This window comes from Typopeltis vanoorti, chromosome 22 (genome assembly GCF_054136105.1).
Source record: "Typopeltis vanoorti isolate ZY-2024b chromosome 22, IOZ_Tvanoo_1.0, whole genome shotgun sequence".
Lineage (NCBI taxonomy): Eukaryota > Metazoa > Arthropoda > Arachnida > Uropygi > Thelyphonidae > Typopeltis > Typopeltis vanoorti.
The window spans coordinates 15201001-15224238 of record NC_143570.1 but is presented as its reverse complement, the minus strand read 5'-3'; the positions used below and the strand labels follow the sequence as shown (position 1 = coordinate 15224238).

The following is a 23238-nucleotide window of genomic DNA, read 5'->3' as shown; positions in this document are numbered from 1 at the left end:
AAATTGTTGGTTTATTAGCAAGATACAACATTACAGAGTTAAAGAGGGCTATGATGGTAAATGATTCAATGCAAAGACTGTGTAGAAGAAATGGGTGCGAGTTTTTGGATGAGTGGAGTGAGTCTGATGGTAGAAAAGGACTGTATAAGAGCGATGCCTTGCATATGAATGGATTTGGCAATCAGGAGCCCAAAGAAAATTATTTATTGAGATGAGACCTAATGCAGAGAGTCAGAGAAACTAGATCATCATGGGAGGAATGGTAATAATGTGTGTGCAAATTCAGCTATGATATGCAAAGGTAATAATGATATGAATGTCACTGAGGTTACATATCTGTTTGGCCCAGCTGTTTTTGAGTAAATCTGGGGAGGGAAAAGGGAAAGCTGTTCAACTGAGTCAAGCAGACTGCATATGTATGTATTTACTTATTTTATTTGTCTAACTTTACACTGAAAACAGTGCGACATACCATGGTCCCATGTGTAGGACCAGAAGAGGAGGCGTAGGCCTCTAACAATATCCTGTACTATTCAACTCCAAACCTGGGGATTCGAGAAGTCATTCCTGGTAAGTCTTCCATGCTACCAATGTGCCCTGCAAGGCACACAAAGCGAGTATCTTGAAATCAGCTCAAGAGAGACCAAAGCTTAAAAAATTCATAAAATTATGCTAACACTATACACCTTTAAAGGATACAATTACAAAAGTAAATTTTGGTATGATATTGTGTTCTTCCTGAAGTAGCCATACCAAGTCTTGGTTTTCAGCATGGCAGGCAGCTTTCTCATGATGGAGGGTAGTGAGTGGTTGCCTAGTGCCCACAACTTGTACATCAATAGCAACTAACTCATCTCCACTCCCTACAACACGGTCAAGCTTCCTTAATACAATGTTAGTCCTATTGTGTGTGTGGGGGGGGGTCTACTGTGGTTATCCTGTTATCCAACATTTGTTCTTCAATGTATTCTCTATAACCCTCACTACTGAATTGTGTCTTCTGACATATACTCCATGTATACAATAACAATATTGAGCAATATGAGCCAAAGTTTCTATACTCTGACAGCCTACTCTGCAGTTACTGTCATCACTTTCCCAAGTTGTACGAGCTCGAGTTGGCAGAGTATATTTGAACAGGATATAATCAAAACCAGGAAGGAAGTGAGTCCCATCCTGTATCCATTGATGCTGAGAGGAAACATGTTTAGATTATTCTTATAATGCAACTCCATCAACTGAATGCTATAACATTAAAGCCCATTTCCTTTGTTCAGCCAAGGCATTCGTAATCAGTGTCCTTCCATCAAGCACCCATCTACAGGTACGTTGATAATTATCCTTAATACATGAAGCTCTAGAGGCAGCAAAACAGACTTCTGAAATGGAGAGAGAAAATTTCTGGAATCTAGATAGATGTAATCTAGGCACTGATCATCACAATGAAGGACTTGCAAGGCTTCCATGATTTAAGTATAAGAAAAAGCCAGATGGTAATTTGTTATGTCTTTATGCAAATACCAGGAGCAATAGAAACAAAGAAGTTGAGTTTGTTACTTTAGTGAATAAGTTGTAGTCTAAGACTGTTAGCATTAGTGAAACCAAATCTGGCTATCACAATAAATGGGACCAAGTGTAAAGGGTATTTTTAGGAAGGACTAACTTTCCCTCCTCTCCTATCTGTTTTATATCTGATGATATGGGTATAGTTAGGATATAAATGTGCGAAAGCAAAAATAGTAATAATGTCCCATACAGCAGTGATTCTGAAACTATATAGTGTGAAGTGGAGGCTAACAAGATGAAATATATGGTGGGAATGTGCTACAGACCTGGTAATTAAGTTGCTGGCAATGATAAATTAATGCAGTACTTAATTACCATGCCATGATGGATACCAAGTGAGTAATCATTATAGATGACTTAAATTATCCAAACGTTGATTGGGTAGTGAAGAAAACTCATACGAATGAAGAATTTATTAAGCTAGTTTCTTCTCATAATTCTGATTTTGCCACTTTCCTTACCATGCTGATCACCTTTCTTACCTGACCTTATACTGTTCATGGGCTTGCTGATCACCTTTCTCCTTATATATCAGGGGTGGACAAACTGCAGCTCGCAAGCTGCATGCGGCTCCCAAAGCTACTCTGTGCGGCTCCCGAGACAATATTGGTTTTCACTGCCATTTTTTCTAAACTTTTATTTTAATAATCTATAGTAGTATAGTATGTACCAATATTAGAATATTTTATTTCGTAAATGCTTTAAAGATAAGTAAAAAACACATATTTTGAAACTTTACATTTTTAGCTTTTAAATGGTACTGGCCAAAAGGGTTGTTAATGTGGATTTTATTATCGTATTTGGTTGGTAAATAGTGTTTCAACATTTTGTGGCCTGTGTCGCTCCCACCAAAATTAGTTCCAAAAGTGACTACTATAATTGCTGCATTACCCACCACCTCTGTTGCCTGGACTCTTCATGCAGTACACACAAGTTACGTGCTTGTGGTGATAGCGGAACATAACTAGTGAATTTTAGTGTAGATAAGTACTTTTCTGATTAATAAATAATTAAGACTGATTTTAGTGAGTTATAAAAACCCTTGTTTAAAATGACTGAGCAACAGAAGAGTATAAAACAAAAATATGAACGAGAAATGAGAGTGTTTAACCAACAATGGGAGGACAATTTTAATTGAAACAATGCGAAGGAAACTTAGAAACACTTTATAATGATTTTGAGAATAGATTTGAGAAACTAAAAAAATGTTAAAGCCATGTTTTGAATTTCTTGTGAATCCTTGATTGATTGATGTCATCAACGATGGATGTCCTGTTGTTGCACCTTTTACCACGGATGTTGCTTCAATGGAGACAGAGCTTATTGAACTGCAGGAAGATGTGGGTTTGAAGCTAGTACATAAAAGCTCATCTGTATTTGATTTTTGGAAACAAATCCCAGAAACAAAGTATCCCAATCTTCAGAAAACTGGCTTCCGACTACTCTCTGTTTTTGAGACAACTTAATGCTGTGAATTTCTTTTCTCTGTAAAGAAATTTGTCAAGTCAAAACATCATGCTATCCTCACTAACAGTCACCTCACCTCACCTTCTTAGAACAGCTTTGACATCCTATCAGCCAGATTTTAAACTATTAACTGCACCAATGAAGAATCAATCAGAGCCTTCAATGAGTAGAGATTAAACATATTCTTCTCTGGTGAGTAGGACTACTATATAGTTGTATATTTTATTATTTATAAATACAATTTGAAAATAATATTTTCTGCAGCTCTTGAACATTCAAAAACGTATTATATGCACCTCTTATTACCGAAGAACTTGTCCACCCTTGTTATGTACCATCCACAATAATTTCTTTTGCAGCTCAAGCTTAATGATACTACTCATCCATTTAACTCCTACCTAACCTTGTTACAATCTGATATTGCTTCATTCAGATGCCCCATAACTATCTCCCATGCACTACTAACAGTTAACCTCAAAACCTTTGTGATATGTCCTCTGAACTTCAAATTTCTATCACCAATTTCCCCTAGATTGCTTGCTTCCTTTGCTTCTTCAGTATAACTCCACAAAGCGAGTATCAAGTATCTGTGGATCCCAAATTTCAAAACCTAAGATTTAGTTGCATTAAACTAACATTCCCAATCATTTGCCCACTTTCCAAATATTCAAATCCTCTTGATGAGCACACTATTGCTAATAACCTTCCCCTTCATATCATCAGCAAACAACTGAGTAGCTGTCTTTAGTCCAGCAATATCATTGACATAAAGTGAACAATTATAATTCATCTCTTATCATGAGTAATACTCCATCAGCACATTTACCTTCCATATCCTGTCAAAATATGCTACTATACACCCTTCAATTTCTATCCGTGTCAGAACATCCCCCTCAGTTAACCAAGTTTCACTGATATCAACTACCTTCAGATAGAGCGAGTCAATCAACACCACAAACTCATTCCCTTCACTCCTTTATTCCTAATGATCCTGGCATTTGTATACAGAAAAACGAGTGCATTGCCAGTATAGTATACACTCTCTCATTTCTCAAGCCACTATTCCCACATAACGTCATCTCTGCTATCTTCCACCCTTGCAATTCTAGTTTCCCTGTTATAACACACTCGCTTGTCCAGAAATCGACAGTCTCTCCAAACGTAATCTATCTCTTGCATACAGCTCCCATTTATCCTCAAATGTACTTCACATATTCCAGACTTATCTTCCTACACTTTCTCACTATCATCTCATTCATTATCACTACCTTCTGCTCCACTGTGCATCCAAAGTAACACATTCACTATCTTCCCTCTGACAAATTTCTGCTGCACTATCCCTAACATCAGTCTCAAATCTATTGCTACACAATTTATGCTACCTCTCGGGTCATTTGTGCCAACATCACTACACTCTCTATTATTCCTCATGCAAGCACTCCTCTGGCGGACTACTCTACGCATCCCCAAATCATCAAATCTCCATACATCATACTCTGAACAGATCGTCCAGAATGTCTCTCACTGGCATCCCTGATCCTTTCTTCTTTCAATCTCTCTCTCTCTCTCTCTCACACACACACACTCCTTTCTCTCCAACTTTCTTTCCTTCATCTCACCTCTATCTTTCTCTCTCTTGACTTTCTCCAATTTCCTCCCTTTCTCTATCTCTCCCATTCTCTTATCTACTTTATTCCCTTGCTCTCTCATGTCCTTCTCCACACCTGCTCTCTTTCTCCTTGCCATAACTAACCTCTCTGGCTCTTAACCTCATCATTCTGAACTCAGTGTTAATGCCTTCTATCTCCTTTCTAAGCAGTTCCATATTTCTCTGTCCACACACATCCTGCTTTCACCCAACATTTACATGCATAATCACAGCCATCAGTCAAAACATCTTCCTCTACCACAGTGCCCAAGGTCAAATTCATAGACACATCTTTCACATTCTTTAACACACTACTGGCATCTAAAAGTTGGCACTATCCATTTCAGAAGCATTGCACTACCTCAACTGCTGTTGAAGCCTGAGATCAAAACACTTACAATATCTGGTACTTCCCATTACCTACATTTAATGCGTATTAGATATGAGACAAAGACAATAAATTTGCACCAAAAAACCACAGCAATCATACAAAAAAATCAAAACTCAGTATCAGAAACTTAAAAACCAGTCTTCTTCTTCACTTTTACTACACGTTATTCCCGCTTCCTATGCAGGGTCCGCGTGTTACTTAGATGCAACTACTTGTTAATATCACTCCCAACCGACTTGTCGCCTAGTCTGCTGCTGGGGGGGGGATATATTTTTGGCTGTAGAAGCGTATGTTCACGGGGCCGGTTTGCTTGCTTTTCCACCAGATAAACTGGTGGGAAAAACCCTACTGCCCGTGCCCAAGACTGGCTAACTTGGCTATGCCTGAGGAAGATCCTCAGGTTCCTCACGTCTTCGACAAGAATCGAACCTGGGACACTCCTTCCCCAGGCATATGGTTGCAAAGCGCAAAGCCACTAGGCTAACTGCGTGGACCTTAAAAACCAGTATTTGTAAAGATATGCACAAAAAAAGTCCTGTCTTAATACATTAAAAAAGAAGATAAGTACTAATACTTATCTTCTTTTTTAATGCCTCGTGTCAACTGACTGCTTTATTTTGCATGCTAGCCTATTTGCATTAATTTATTGGTTTTAAAATATTTCTCACTAAAAAGACAACATGTATAAAAAGTCTTCACTTTGAATCAGAAACCATGGATTTCATTCTCATCCTCCCACAGCATTTCATTCTCTTTACCATAATGTTTACTGCTGACAAATTAGAAGGTTCAGGCTTTATACTGAGAGTATACAATGAATCTGTCTTATCTGCTGATATATACAGTAATTTCTTATTTTCATTGTGTAGACTTAATTTGAAGCTGGCTGTAAGCCAGCTTCTGAAGAGGTTATCTGAATTGGTCTAATGAACAGTATGTGTTGGATGTAAAAATATCATGAAGACATTACTTTTCAATATATGTGGTATATATGTAAAAAGAGTAAGAAGTTTTTTCAAAACACTTAATTACCTAAAGCAGGGGTTGGCAACATGCATTTAATTAGCCACATGAGGTTCTTTGAACATGTAAATGTGGCTCATTAATTTTTAGCCTATATGTACCACTAGTGCATGCTCAATAACACTTCTCTTTGTAGTATGCCAGAACATTAAAAGCACAGCATGTACTGCAAGGTGCTGAAGGTTAATCACTGCAGCAGTGGTGAGTATAAATAGTTAAAACAAGAACAAAATAATATCCATGTGTTCGATGCAATGAAATTGTGTTCAATGTCTGAAATAGCTTACTGCATGTGTATATAAATTTGAAAATATCTGTATTTGGACTTCTTTCAGCTTTTTTTTTTCAATGTATTTCTGTAAAAAAATATTTTCGAATATACTTTTTTTTTTTTCAACGTATTTCTGTAAAAAAATAAATCAAGAAACCATCTGAACAATGCAAGTCTCTCAGCATGTTTAAAGATGAAAATTATGGCATACTCATCTAATAATGAAAGACTCGCTGAAGAAGTTCAGTAGCAAAAGTCACAGTAATTCATATCTAATTGGATATTTGTTACATTTTTTCAGTACCGATATAAAATATTTCAAAAATATATATTTTTTTAAATAAAACACTTTCCCAAACTATTCCATTTCTTAAAAAATTCCCCTTTCCTCCTCCTAGCTTGAGCTGAGATGTGGCACTTTGAATTTTTTTATTTATTTATTTTTTTTTTAAATTAGATCAAAAATGGCTCTCCACTCAAAAAAGGTTGCCAACCCCTGAACTAAAGCAAAAGCATACAAAATTAAACTTTTTAAAAGACATTCCCTTACCATTTTTTCATAATATTTTAACACTTCAACATTTAAAGAATCAAAATCCCCAGTTACGAGATCAGGAATTAAATGTTTACATCTCCGATACAGTTCTGCACTTCCACCATCAACTGCAATTCGAAGAACAGCTATAAATTAAGTACTTCAATATTAATTTCCATTATAGAGAAAAAGTGGGAGATTTTAAGTATGTAGTTACAGTTATCTATCGGTTTTATAACATGGTAATTCCAATTATATCAAAATATCATATTTCAAAAATTCAGAACTGAATTTCTATCCATATTTAAATATAAACCAACACTTTTTTTTTCAGGTCTTTTACCACTGTTTAACAATAATTTTTACTTAATTCATAGAATATAAAGATTGCACCAAACACAAAAGTCAACCATGCCATACCTCTATATCTTACTAATTTAATACAGCAAGAAAATACTAGAATTGGTGTCACATCCTCATGACAAGGTAGTCATGAAGATGTGGCAATTCGATTATGCCATATTTTGGCTCCATCAATAAATGCAACAAATCTTTCATTTCTACTTTCAGTCAGTTAAACAATTATGCAAAATGTGTTGCACAAAAAAAAATCATATCAACCAGCAAATGTTTGATGGGTATGGCACACCCAAATAGTGGAAAAGTAGTCATGTCTTTAATTACCTAAATGATCAAATGATTGCACTCTCCACACCATTCAAGTCACATTTAAGAAACATGGGGTCAGGCAGTTGTAATATAAGGATATCAAGGTCAATCTCATTTACTAAGAACCCAATGGTAAATAAATGAAATATACAGTAATGAGAAAACCCATAGAAGATGAATGGCTATTGCTTCTAGAGCAGTATTAAGCTGGACAGGCTGAAAAGGAATACGGTTGTCCACTAGGATAACAACCCTGCCATTATCTCCAATATTCTCTTCTTGTGAACAACAGTGAAATGCCTCAAGGTGAGGTCCACACTAGGTTTTTAGATATGTTTACTGCAGACTATAAACAGAATGGTTTGTGTTTCTGCAGCAGAACCTTGATGTCACCATTTTGGCAGGATCTATGACAGTTCCACTATAAAAAATTTATCTATTCTTTTATCTTTGTAGACTTGTTCAACTTCTAATAAGTTGAAAGCTTATCTCTTGATTGCCATCATGTAATAAGTAGAGAGCTTATCACCATCATCTATTGGTGAGTTTAATTGTGAATACAGAAGTATCCATTTTTTTCTGGGAGAGGGGGGGGGTTGTCTGATAGTTTATCTTTCAGTGATATTCTTATCATAATTTTCTTCATAAGTGGGTTCTCACTGAAATGGATCATTTATAGAGTTGTTTCAGAAGTTAAACTGTAGATCATACAACTAATTCACTCCACAGAGAGACACTCATGTTCCTAAAGTTCAGGAATAGTAAAATTATCAGATGGGAGTATCTAACAAAGAAGCTTATGGTTGACAGTTATTCATGACTTATTTTAAACAGTATTAACAACACCAAATGGACTATTTAATAAAAAGATGTTTTATTAACAGGTTAATAAAATATCTTTTTATTAAATAGTCTGTTTGGTGTTGTTAATATCATTAAAAATAAGGCATGAATAACCATCAACACCTAAGCTTATCTGTTAGATTGATGATTATCAGATGGGAAAATAAACAAATATGTTTGAAATGATTTTGATATTTTCTTAACTGCCACTTTTCAGCATAAGATTTCAGGATAGGTATGGTGGTGGTAGCTTACTTCCTTTTTAGATCCTGATGTGATATATTTTGTTCTGTTTTTATCTTTCATGTTTCTTTTTCATCCCTCCACCATTGACATGCATGGAAGTATGATGGATGATCTCTTCAACAGTTGACATATTTTGCATTCTTGGCAGAGCAAGGTTCATTATCCTGTTCTTTATTGCCACATCGGACACATGCAATAGGCATGGTCACACCTGTATTTCTGACATTTAAAGTATTTCAGTGGATTAGAGATGTACAGCATATCAGGACTGTTGAGATAACCTGCTTTTACAGATGTTGGAGGTTTGAGTATATCAAAAGTAAGAATGATTGATTGATTTATGGTTTATTGGTGCAAAGACAGCAAAGGTCATACTCCTGTAACCAAAGCAAAGGTAACAGCAGTACATGAGGTAATAATAAACAGTAATAAAGCGATAAATTATGAAATGATATGTTCAATACAACAAGAAAATTTTTAAAAAATTTATAAATTAAGCAATGTCTACAAAAAAAGAGAATTCATAATCAAATGTGCATATATAAATTAATTAATATAAAGTAAAAAGTTAAAAACGTTATGCATGTTTGAGTCTCATAAGATCTGCCTGAGTATGTATAGTTCAGCTGGATTAGTAAAAATTTCATTCCTCTCTGCCATGTTAAGTGCTGGCACTCCACCAGAATATGACAAATACTGAGACACATGTTGCATTTTTCACAATAAGTGGACACCAGCACAAAGATTTGCACAAAATTCTGAGCAGGAAGCAGAAGAAAGACTTGGAGAAAGCTTTGGAAGACAGTGGTTTAAGGATCAGGAGAAATAAGACAGAGTACATGTGTTGTAGTGAACCAACCAGGGCTTCTGACCTAATGTCCAATCCTCACCTTCTCGTGGTGCACCCTGTTGGGTATCTACCTGGATACTGAATGAACGAGGATGGGCTGGCAATTTGGGATTTAGCCGACCAAATTGTATTCCTATTGGTTAAACCAAAATACAAAATGATGGTACAACATGACAAAATTTCATGCCGGCTGGGGCGTCGCTCGGTTAAACAAGGCCCCCATTGTTTTCGCAAGGGAACCAGGACGAACAATGAAAAGTCAGCTACTGGAAAATATCTGAAAACACACCCCAACTCAACATCACCAGAGTTAAAGATCGGTACTATCAACATAAGAAGCCTGAATGGCAAAGAAATGGAGCAAGCTGAGGAATTAGATATGTACCAGATCGACATAATAGGGGTGACTGAAACAAAAAAGACCAAAACTGGCGAGATCTTTCTGAGCAATAAATACAAAATGTTATATTCAGGCAATGACAGTCAAGGAAAAGAAGGAGTAGCCATAGTATTCAACACAAAATACGAGGTTCATCTTCTTGAATGGCAGGCAGTGTCAAGTAGAGTGATGTGGGCAAATATCAGAATGGGGAACTTGACAATGAGACTTATTTGTGCCTATGGTCCCACAGAAGGTTCTACTAAGGTAGAAGTGGAGCATTTTTTGAGGCTCTAGAGAAAGTTACTAATACAATGAAAAAGGAAAAGTTGGTCTTTGTTGGGGATCTAAATAGCAGAGTAGGAAGTGATTGTCAGACATACAAAAATGTTTGGGGGAAAATTTGGAGAAAAGAGCAAAGCTAATAATAATAGCAAATACCTGTTGGATTTCTGCTCAGGACATGGACTGGTTATTACTGACACCATGTTCCAACATAAAAATGTGCACAAATTCACATGGAGAGAAGAGGCAAAAAATAAGAAAAGTCTCATTGACTATGTTATTGTTGATAGTGATGTTTTCTCCCTGCTTCAGGACACCAGAGTGTACAGAGGATTTGAAATTGGAAGTGATCACTATTTAGCCTTGAGCAGGATAAAATTGAATTTCATATTGAAAAGAATGACATGTAAGAAAATTTTAAAGCGAATAAAAGTTGAGCAGCTCTCAGATGTGAACTGTAGACTAAAATACACAAAGATTATTGAAGGAAAAATGCAAGAGTTTGAGAACAGGAACCAAACCTTGGAGATTCAGTGGCAAGCCTTGAAGAAAACCCTGATTGATTCAGCTAGAGAGGCATGTGGTGAAGTTGTCTGCAAGGATAGAAAAATTAGAACTCCATGGTGGACACAGGAAGTTAAAGAGGCAGTGAAGGAAAAGAAGAAAGGGTATCAAAAGTTCCTGGCAAATAAGTCAGCTTGTGCTCTTAGAGAATATAGAGACAAATGTAAGAAAGCTAAACACTGTGTAAAACTAGCTAAACAAAAGTCATGGGAGGACTTTGGCAAGAACATAGAAAATAAATATCAAGAAGGTGGCAAAATATTCTGGAGGTTGTTGAAGAAGCTTAGGAATGGAGGAAAGAGTGCTGTAAAAGGAGTTAGAGATGATAAAGGTGACATGAAAACGGGAGAAAAAGATATCCTTGAAGTATGGAGTAATTACTTTGAAATGCTAAATGAAACAAGCAGTGATGACAGCACAGTGATAAAAAACACTGACCAGGCATGCAGTTCAGGAAATCATATCGATACTTGAAGTAGAAAAAGCCATCAAAGGCTTGAAATGTGGAAAGGCTGCAGGAGTAGATGATATTCGACAGATGATATACCTGGACAGAGGGACGAATTCCCAATGATTGGAGTAGAGCTTTCATAGTACCTATATATAAAAAGGGGAAATAAAACTGAATGTGAGAATTACAGAAGTATATCCCTATTGAGCGTTCCTGGTAAGATATATGCAAGTATACTTGAGAAACGGTTGAGAAGAATTATGGAAGAAAAGCTTGGTGAAGAACAAGCTGGTTTCAGGTCAAATAGAGACTGTCAGGATCAGATCTTCACTTTATGACAAATAGTGGAAAAATCATGGGAATATAACAAAGATCTGTATTTAAGTTTTGTCGATTTGGAAAAGGCATATGACAAGGTGCCAAGAGAGAAGCTATTCAATACGCTACAGTTATATGGTGTCAATGGGGCATTATATCAAGCAATACTTACTCTTTATTTGAGTTGTAAGTCAGCAGTTAGAATTGAAGGAAGTACAGGAAGATGGTTTAATGTTAAATCTGGTGTGAGACAAGGATGTATATTATCCCCTCTGTTATTCATTATCTATATGGATCACATTATGAAGGAAAGTGATATTAAACATGATATCAAAATTGGAGATGTTAATATCAGCTCTTTGCTTTATGCGGACAATGTTATACTTCTAAATAAATCCGCTACAAGTCTGCAAGATTCTCTGACTAAATTGAATAAATGTTGTAATAGATATGGTATGAAGCTCAGCAATAAAAAGACAAAGACAATGAAAATAGGTAGAATCATTGAAAATGTCAACTGTGTTGTGAATGGAGAACCTGTGGAACAAGTAATACATTTCAGCTACTTAGGCACGATTTTTAGTGAAGATGGTAAATTAAATATGGAAATAGACAACAGAATCAACAAAGCTGGTATGGTAGGAAGTCAACTGAATAAATTCATATGGAATAAGAGAGAAATTAGTCGGAACACTAAATTAGCTGTATACAAGGCAGTGTTCAAACCAGTTTTAACTTATGGATCTGAGAGCTGGGTCAGAAGTAAAACACTTGACCAAAGACTGGAGACCGCAGATATGAGAGTCCTGAGAAAGATTAGAGGCGTGAACAAATGGCATCAATGGCAATATCATATTAAAAATGAGGATATTAGGAAAGAACTTGACATTGTCGGCATCCAGGAATGCATTAGCAGAGCTAATCTTAGGTGGTATGGTCACTTAAACAGAATGGGTGAGGAAAGATTAGCAAAACAAGTGTTCTCTGCCAAGTTTCCAGAAAACGACCCAGAGGAAGACCAAGATATAGGTGGATTGATATGGTACAAAGTGCCTTAGATGATAGAAATATAAGATCTAGTAAAGTTGGAGTCTTGACAAGTAACAGACTGATTTGGAGGAAAACTGTAGATAGGAAGTTAGTAATGATGTAAATTTTTCATGTAGTACTATCATATCCTGTACACCCCCCCCTTGAGGGTACATGGCAGGAATTTGATGATGATCAGCTTTATTAAGTAGATCGATACCAAATAAAAATGCAATAAAGAAAAAACATTATCACCTTTTTTTAGTAATAATAAGTAATAAGAAAATGAAACAAACATTCTATTTCCAAACAAACTATCATCGTGATATACTAACATACAAGTTTTGTCCCATTCAGTTGTTGCATCAATTGCCAGGCAGCCTGATGTGGCATGACTCCTTTACTGTCATTTTATATATTTTTTTTCCTATTTTGTAAAGAATTTATCGGTTTTCTAAAGTGTGTATATATGTGGATTTGTAGGGTTGAAGAAGTATGTGAAGAGATGATTAACCTTGTACCACTATCTGAGCGTACCAACAGGGTTGAAATATGTAAAGCAGTTATGAACAAATTATCTTTGGCAAATTGATATTTCAAAAGTGGTATCCATCACAACAGATGGTGCACCCAGCATAATTTATAAGGAAGCAAGATTTGTAAATCTGTTTGCAAAACATGCTGGTCATCCACTGATAGGTTTTCATTGCATTATACATGAGGAGACTTGCAAAAGCTGGCCTCAAGGAACTTCAAGAAGTGATACAAACAGCAAAAGTTGTTAATTACATTCTTGCACGTGCTTTGAATAAAAGACAATTTCAGAATCTATTGAATGAGGTGGATTCAGTGTACAAAGGACTAATAATGTACAACAATGTTCATTGCCGTAGTCAAGGTCTTGTTCTGAAACGATTTGATAAATGCCTGGATGAGATAAATCTCTTTTTGACTAATAAATATGTCTTATAAAGAAATGTATGACATCATGTGGGTTTGCACACTGATGTTTTTTGCAAACATTTAAATGGCTTGAACTGTAGTTTAAAACTTTAAACTATAGGGCTCTGGAGATCACTGATGTATTTCTTTAGGTTTGGAAAATATCTAAATCTCTCTGCCTACATCCCTCTTAAGGCTATATTTGATGACATAAAGACATTTGAAATGAAACTAGAAGCTAGGAGTTCTTAAGAGGGATGTAGACAGTGAGAGAATTAGATATTTTCCAAACCTAAAGAAATACATCAGTGATCTCCAAAAGGATGACAGAACAGATCAGATGACTTAATCTGTTAAGTAAAAATTCTGTCACTAATTTTTACATTCATTCACTCTTACATGACTTAGAATTATTCTTACAATATTCTTTGACTTTACCCCTCTAGTGTGATTTTTGATTATTTGAAAAGGTCTCCCGATACTTAAAACACACCAAATAATAATATGTTCCCCAAAATTTTAGTTGGCATGTGAAAAAATTTTGTATTAAAGATTTGACAATTTTGGCATACACACTTAAAAAGGTTGCCCACCCCTGGTCTAGGTTCATATATCTAGGATCATGTGTCCAAAGTGATGGATACCTGGACTCAGAACTCAGTAGGAGGAACCAATCAAGGTTTCAGGTATCTTGCACGATACAAAAGTGTCTAGCAAATTAAAAGGAAAGATCTACAAAATGGTAGTAAGACCTGCATTGATGTATAGCAGTGATACCTGGCAGATGACCAAGAAATGGGAGAAGAGAATGAACATAGCTGAAATGAGAATGCAGACTTACAAGTGGTATAACACAATTGGACAAGATCAAGAATCACTGATCAGGGGAACAATGAAGGTAACCTAAGTATCTGGAAAGATAGGGAATCAAGGTTGAGGTAGTTTGGTCATGTTATGTGACAAGATAAAAGTTATGTGGGAAGGAGAGTGCTGGAGATGAAGCCACCAAGCAAAAGTTTATCAGGCACCAGGCAAAAGTTAAAAGAAATAAGGGAAGACCTAAACAACAATGGCTGGATAGTTTGACAGGGAACCTCCAAAACCTTGGACTAGAGTAGAAAATGGCCAGACAGAACTGAGTGAAGGAGATTGATCTGCTGCAGCAACCCTACTTGAGTGGGAATGAAGCTGAAGAATAATAATAAGAAGAGGTGGGTCACCAGCTCTCAGTAAATGTGCATGTGTAAGATGACCATGAGCTATCTGGAGCCTAGCAAGAAAAATTTTTCTCTCTTATTTCTATGCTGGCTAGACTGCCAGTACTTACTTTCAGGCTTAATCTTATGTAATTTATTTGTCAGTACTCTCTGCCATAGTGTGATAAGCTTTGATCATATAAACTGTCTGTATATGGGGTTGATCATAATGATACAGTAAGAGGAAAATGAATGGTCTGATTTATCAGCTGCAGCCCCATTTCCTTCAATTCCAATGTGGCTGGGAATTCAGCACAGTTACATATCAAAATTAAGGATCTTCAATTTGTACAACAGTTGTAGAACTTTGAAAAGCACTGGATGTGTATTATACAAAGCAGGCAAGATGGCCCATAAAGAACTCAGTGAGTCTGTATAAAATTATAAACCTTGAATAGCTATTTTGCTTTATATACACAAGCTGAATGACATGCAACTCTGCAGTATAATTACTGCAATCTGGAATTTGGTGGGATATAGTAATGTCTGAAAACACAGCAGCACAACCATCAAAGGTCTCAGATCTTGAATCATCAGGACAGATGGGAAGAAAATCAGTATAGTGTTCTATGTACATTAAATAACTGCACGTAAATAGTTGATAGAATATGATACTTCCTTAGTTGGCACAGTCAAAGATTACAGGATGGAGCACAAACCTGCCGTGGAAGAATACTGTCATGTTTGGTGCATGTAATGTTGTTGACATTCATGTGAATAGCTTGCGAGTAGCACATTTGAAGGCAATCAGATCTGATGCAGTAGGGTATCTACAGAATGTATCTCTATGCTCTGTTCGGATCTATTTGGGCTGCTCTCAGGGTCTGACTGCACCAAGGTTTTAGATAAATGGAATTCAAGATGATGTTTATGAAAATGTGGTTTTGCTGGTCTTCACAATTATAATTAATCTCTTTGCATAATCACATACTAAAGCAACAAAGGGGAGTCTAACATGTGATACTGAGCTTCTCAACACAAAGAAAAGATACTAGTTCACATAAGATGCCCAGGAAGAGGCTTATTTACAGAGCATAGTTAAGAGACAACTATTTTTGTCTAAGTGATAGAGCACATCCATTCACTTCAACATTAAGACTGAATGGGCAATGCGCGAGTAGCACCAGTATCTATTTATATATCCCGATGATGGATATATATATCCCTATCCAGCAAGATGATGGATAGGGTCCAACCATCAGAACATGCTCTTCCTTGCTGAACTGTAACCCCGATACCCATGATCAAACTTTGAACATAAAAGTGCACAATAAAGGCAGAGCAGAGCAAGGAACACTGACCATAAGTGTGAAGGATATTCAAATATCCTTCAAACTTCAAAAGATGATTCCCAAGAACTTGGCCTCTGGTGCTACATCCCATTCTTAAATCAGGATCTGGGTGTATGATATGTTTAGAGCAGAAGCGTACACAGAGTTTTTCCTGCTGAAAACCTAAACCACTACTAATAGCTCATGATGAGACATGATGAATTGATTCTTGAAATTGTCTTTCAATTACCCTCATATTGCAGGAGTGAGAGTGACAGTAAATTGTGAAATCATCGACATAGAGAGCATTGCCTACTGTGAGAGGCAATGCTCTCTATGCATTGCCTCTCAGAGGCAATGCATAGAGAGCATTGCCTCTGAGAGGACAGACATTGAGACAGAACCTTGAGAAACACCTCAAGGTTCTGTCTTAAGCTACATTATGTGTTAGAAAGAAGTCAGTTACTTTCTAGGTACCAGAGAAGTCTTGTATTTACCATTTTTTCCAATATCTAACAAAGACAACTGGTCAGAGCAATAGGTCGATAATTATTTCCTTGCATTGGGTCCTTTCTAAGTTTTTTGGGATGGCAATGACAACTGACTTATGCCAAGAATATGGTGACTCTTCCTCTGTAAGTATTCTGTTGTGTAGCAAGAGGAAATCCAGAGAAGGTGATGGAAAATGTTTTATCATCTCGTAACAAATATCATCAGGCCCCAGTGCACTGGGATAAAAGAGAGTAACAACCTCATTTTAGTTCCTCCTTAATGAATGGTTGACTGTATGGCTATAGCCTATTTGTAGAAAAGACTAATTACTGTTTCTCTTGTTGTTCTTTCAATATTAAAAATTCAGGAGAATATGAAGCTATTGCTCAGATTCCAGTAAAATTTTCTCCAAAATGTTGGCTGTGGCTTTGAGTTCTACAACAACACATATGATCCAAGGTAGATAAATGTTCTACATCTACCTTTCATTTTCCAGATTTGATCCCATACAATTCTTGAATTTGTTGTTTGAATAATAGATGAAGTAAATAAGATCCAAGATTGCTTTTGACTCTGATGTCTAACACAACATGCTTTAGCCCAAGCACGTTTGAAGGCAATGAGATCTGATGCAGAAGGGTATCTACAGAATGTACCTCTATGCTCTGTTCAGATCTATTTTGGCTGCTCTCAGGGTCTGACTGCACCAAGATTTTAGATAAATGAAATTCAAGATGATGTTTTTTGAAATTGTGGTTTTGCTGGCCTTTACAATTACAATCTATTACATACTTCTTTGCTTCATAGTTAGGTGTTTGACTAACTGTTCAGCATTAAATTCTGCAAAACCGAGAAAAGTATTTCAATCAGCCTGGTCCATTTTTCACATGATCATCCATGTAGGAGAACAGAGTTCCTTTGAAGACATAATGCAAATAACAGGAAAATGACTGATGTTCTTTTCGCCATCCCACATGAGCAATGGAAAAATAACAAGAGAGCGGATTGTAAAATCTGTTGCAGAATATGAGCAGACAGGCATATGAAAGAAGGTATTGTCTATTATTAAGAAGGGAGAGGTCATGATTGTCAAGCATTCACTCAAGAATATGACCTTGTTTATTCGTGTTCATACTACCCCACAGAGTGTTGTGTTTATTAAAGTCACCCACAAGAAGTAAGAGCTGAGGCAGTTGCAATATAACATTATCAAGTTCCATGTCATTTGACTCATAACCTGGTGGTAAATATATTGAACACACTGTAATAAAAAAATCCCACAAATGGGAGAATCGCTACTGCTTCCAGAGAAGTATTAAGTCAGACATGATGGAAAGGAGTACGACTGTCCATTATGATAGCTAGTCCCCCATTAGCAGGACCATCTCCTGTTCTGTCCTTACATACAACAGTGAAATTCCTTAAGGTAAGGTCCTCACTGGGTTACAAATATGTTTCCTGCAGATAAAAACAGAAAGGCTCGTGTTTCTACAGCAAAATCTTGATATTAATATCAAGGTGAAACCCATGACAGTTCCAATATAAAAAATTTCCTACTGTTTTGGCTTCGCACACTTGTCTGATTTCTGGGAGGTTGAGAGCTTTGTCAGGTTTTATATTTATCAGTTGATTTTGGAAATACAAATAGTGAATGTCAATTTGTTTTTCTGGAAAAATATTCAATAGATCATTTGATGTGCCAGAATCATTTGGTAAGGTATTATTTCTGGGAAAATTCCCATGTTATGCCTATAAAATAAACTATTATTTTAATGGCTAATATAGCCTGCTTTCATTTAGGAGTGCCTTTTTTTTATTTTTTTTTTTACAATGTCATTGGCTCTTTACTCAAATCTTAGGGCATTACTGAAGTGTTATAAAACTAATATATGAAGAATAATATAGGAGGAAAATTCGGACATACCTTTTTTGGATATTATTTTGTGTCTCTTTATCCCAGCAATATGCATTCATCTGCTGTTAAGCTGTTAAAGGAAGGGGGTTTTGGGAAAGTGGGAGTAAAGTAATGTGGGGAAATTATTTTAAAAAAAAACCTGTTTTTTTTTATATGTATAATATTATTATTATTAAGGATGGGTAGAGAGCATTTGGGGGTGGGGTGCGAGAAGGATCTGAAGATAGAAATTATTTTTTGAGGAAGAGGAGGGATTGATGGGAAAAAGTCAGGGGTGAGAGTAGCAAGCCGTTTCGACAATGTGTTGTCTTCGGAACTCGTGGGGGAAGTGGATATCGAAATATCCATTTCTTTTTGTGTGGGTGTCTGGTGGTATCTTTAACTGATATCCTTGCCATCATTTTTTTGACAGGGGTTCTCATCAAATGGAACCATTTTTGGAGTTGTTTCAGGATTGAGACAGCAAGTTGCAGGTCAAACATAAAGTTCAGTTACAGTGAAATTATCATATGGTAGAACAGACATACAAGTTTAAGATGTGGTTGATATTTTCTTAACTGCTACCTCAGCATAAGAGGATCTCAGGACAGGTGTGGTGGTGGCTAACTTCCTTTTTGCATCTTGATATGATATATTTTGTTCAGTTTTAATCTTTTGCATCTTTCCCCTTTTGACATACATGGGAGTGAGCTGCATGATCTCTCTCTGACAGTTCACACTTTCTTTGCAGAGGTGGATTTGTTATCATGCCATTTATAGTCTGCTCACAGTTCAGAGAACCGTAGCTGGAAGAGTAACAATAAGAGTCAATTCATGTTGAAGGGTAGAAAGGAATAAGGCGATGTACAAATTCGTCACCAACATGCGAAATCACGTGCATAAAATTTTCCAACTGTTATACAAGCAAAATAATTACCATTTTAAAAACTAAAATGTTCATAAAAGAAAAGCTAATTTTACAATGTGTAATAATAATAAACACTCATTCCATGAAACGCACTGAATACCCTATTATTGAAATGGATTCGCCTTTTCTGGCATGTGCAAAAGTATCAAGGGTTCTTTCATTTCACAAGATGTTGGAGGCTTAGGTGCATCAAAAATAAGGATAATATTTCTGGTCGGCACCCAGTGATCATCCCTAAGTATCAAGATGTCCCTCATACTGATCGCTCCCTGATCTTTAAGGCCTGAACATATCTTCCCATCAGGGACATCAAGGAGATCTCATTGTGATATCACTACTATAGAAGAGTTTAGTGTTTTATGAGGTGTCACTGTAATTGTTATTCCACCCATTTATGTAGCCTTTAATAATTTTTCTGAGTGTTTCTGATCAGATGTTTCCATAAGAATATCACCAGAACGTAGTTTCTTGACTGTTTTGGGAGATGTTGTTTTAAACACCTCTGAACAAAGAAGCATGACATTTCTCTCTTTGGATTTCATCTTTTAATAGATGATCAAAAGCACTGATGGATTTATGCTGGTATCACTTTTTTGTTTCTTACTTCTGTTATTAAATGATGTATCTGTGCTATCGGTACTTGGTTAAGACCTTGTTAGAGACCCTCAAATATGTGAAGATGAAGTATTCATTCTCAACAGATTTTTTGTTTGGCACCAGAATTCCCCACAGGGATGTCCCACTGACCAGCAAGCAATGACTGTGCTCTGGAGTACAGTCATTTACATCCCTTGATGATGATGATGTCATCATCAAGGGATACAAGCTTTGATCCCTGTCCCCAGACCATGATTTAGGAGACTTACTGCAACACTGACCCTTGCAAGAAAGCCCACTAGCCAAATGATCCTGGCCAGGCATCCAGGACAGCCCATTTTGCCAAAGCAGAGGGCAAAGTAGTGCAAAACTACCATAATTATCCTTTCTGAATGAATACGGGTTGCACTGTATGGCAAACACAGTGCCAGAGCATTGGATCTCAGTGATAGTGGTCTTAAGACAGGACAGTAAAAAAAGACTCAGGAGAAGTGGAGTGAAGAATATGGGAAGAAAAGCACTGAAAAAAAAGCAGAAGAATTAAGAGAAGTAAGGATAATGTTTTGGTTGGAAGCAGGTGGCAATCCCTATGTATCAGAATAGACCTCATACTTGTCACTCCTTGATCTTTAATTTCTAAACATATCTCCTCATCTGAAACATCAAGATGATTACATTCTAATATTGCTCCTCTAGAAGAGTTTAATGTTTTATGAGGTGTTACTATAACTGATATTCCACCAATTGATGTTGTTTTCAATAGCTTTTCTGAGTGTTGTAGACATGTTTACACAAGGTGTTTTGAGATTTTTTTTGCTTTATTTGCTCACCCAAAGTGTGAGCAAATAAATTTTTGCAGAAAGTATTGGATATATATATTGTTATGCATTATGTGAAGGTCATTACTAAAATGGCTTCAACCTTTAAGTTGTGAGAGCTAGACCCATGGAGATTTCCATGATTTCCATGGAAACCTCAATGATGGAACTATGCTCTCAGTCTTGATTTCTCCATGAGTGCAAGTCGCAAAGATGCCAACTTTCTTTATCCCAAGCCAATCTCCTCCATTTCTCTCATACTGACTTTAATACAGGATCCTCCCATCAGCTGGCAAAGGTTGGTCGATTGGTAGAGCCTCTGCTACTAATGGCTCAGTTAAGTAAGTTTGAGCATGGTTAGTAGTTGAAAGGGGGACAATCGTTCGATGCTGTTGGCACACTCTCCCTCGATGAGTCTTTGGACTCCCTCGAGGTGTCAAATAATAATAATAATAATAATAATCTCCTAGGTGATCTATATGGCTTATGTGTCTGGGATACCAGTCTGTTATTCTTAAAAGTCCATCTATTGCCTTTCATACATGCTATGCGTCCTGCCCACTTTTTTGTTGTTCTAGATAGCTTCTACCCCATATTTGAATCCAGATTTTTTTTCTTATTTCATTATGTCTTATATGCTCTTTCTTGCTTATATTACAGACCCTTCTTTCTATTAATCCTTTGGATTGTTATTGGGCTTTGTTTTTCCTTTTATGTTGTGTTCCATATCTTGCTGACATAGGTCTGTAATATAAGAGTATATTAGAACAGTATATATACAGGGTGTTCGGGATAAATTTGACATATTTATAATTAATTATATTTTTCCGTAAGTTACATGTATTAACACACACTTCTCTTCATTTAAAAGTTTGGACCCTTCTTCATTCACATACAAGATGTCAGAAAGGATGGATAGCTGGAACCCACCTGAATCATGGAAGAGAATAACTTGTATCATGATGATTCGTGCCCGCCATCAAAATAAGGATATTACGACTGCTGCCCAATGCTCCCTGAATACAGTAAAAACAATCAGGCATGAACTAGAGACTTGCAATGGTGACTACGAGGATGTAGCAAGAAGAAAGATCCCTAGCAGACGATCTGATTGCGTTCGTACAGCAGAATTCCTCGCAAATCTGCAGGAACAGGTGTTGAAGAACCCTGGCATTGGAATTCGGGCTTTGTTCGTGGAGTTGCTAACTGTAGTCAAGCCCTGGATAACAAGGGTAGCCAATGGTAGGCCGTATGTATGGCAGCAGGATTCGGCCCCTTGCCACACCTCTGGGAAAAGTCAAAAATGGTTGTCTGAAAATTTCTACGACTTCACCAGTCCAAATGTTTGGCCTCCAAACTCCCCAGACCTTAACCCCATGGATTATTTTGTATGGGGCGCAGTTGAAAAAGACACCAATCGCACTTCCAGTAATACAAAAGCCCAGTTAATGGATAAAATTAAAACAGTTTTTGCGGCCCTTCCCAGGGAGACTGTAGCATCAGCTTGTTCGAGGTTCCGAAGCAGAATTGAAGCTGTGATCGATGCTAATGGTGGTTATTTTGAGTAAATCTTGTTGATAGTATTGTAATTAACTCTGCCTGTAATGTTTTTTTGTCAATTCATTAAATTTAATAGATACAAAGAAGATTTTCTTTTTCCTTACGAAACTGTCAAATTTATCCCGAACACCCTGTATATATACTCTTGAGTATATATACAATAAGAATATATATACAATGTAGATGTTGATATGTTCCATATATAAGTAGCAAAATGGTATATCACCACATTAAAATACTCTGGATTAGAGATAGTTGTAGAAAGTATTTTCCTCTTGGTTACAACTTTTATAACTATCTCTAATCCAGAGTCTTTTAGCAATATTTTGATATACCATTTTGCTACTTGCACACGGAAAATATATGACTTCTGCATTGATTTAACCTTAGTTTCTACCTGTGTCTAGCTCCACTGACAAGACTTAAAAACGTTGAAACTATTCTGGGTAGTGACCTTTTAATAATGCATAGCAATATACATGTCTGTAAGGAAGTGTGCTTAATTATGGGATACTAGGGCAATTGGATGTGAAGCGATCTGCTTCTATATACAAGTATCATAGTCAAGAAGTTGAAAGTTTATTTTTCCATTTGGTTAGAATATAATAAATTTAGTTTAATCCTTTATCCAATTGTGAGCAAACAAAGTTTGCGCCTGAAAGTATCTTCAGGACTGGTGTAAGGCGGTACAATACCAGGACAACTCCTTGCAAAGGTGGAGCAAGCTATCGGCACTCCTATCTCAGTATCTCCCATAATGCAAAACACATCTCCTTGCAGATATGTCTAATGTTATGCATTAAGGGAAGGGCCACTACCCAGACTAGTTTTGACGTTTATTGAGGTTTCTTCGGTGAGAGCCAGGCCCAAGTGGAGATACCAGCCAGAAGCATTAGCAAGGTCATCTCTACCTATAGGAGTTGCCAAATGGTGTGCCACCTTTTT

At 36.6% G+C, this 23238-nt stretch overlaps 1 protein-coding gene across 3 annotated transcripts in view; it reads right to left on the bottom strand.

The window, feature by feature from the left end:
* Positions 1–23238, bottom strand: part of LOC150094178 (thiamine pyrophosphokinase 1) — a 110600-nt gene that overhangs the window by 53568 nt on the left and 33794 nt on the right. For 2 of the 3 annotated variants that reach the window (XM_090412223.1, XM_090412221.1), the window contains exon 4: positions 6917–7047. In XM_090412223.1, the coding sequence (XP_090268349.1) occupies positions 6917–7047 (131 nt within the window). The remainder of the gene's footprint in view (positions 1–6916; positions 7048–23238) is intronic. The other variant, XM_090412222.1, reaches the window with a different exon arrangement.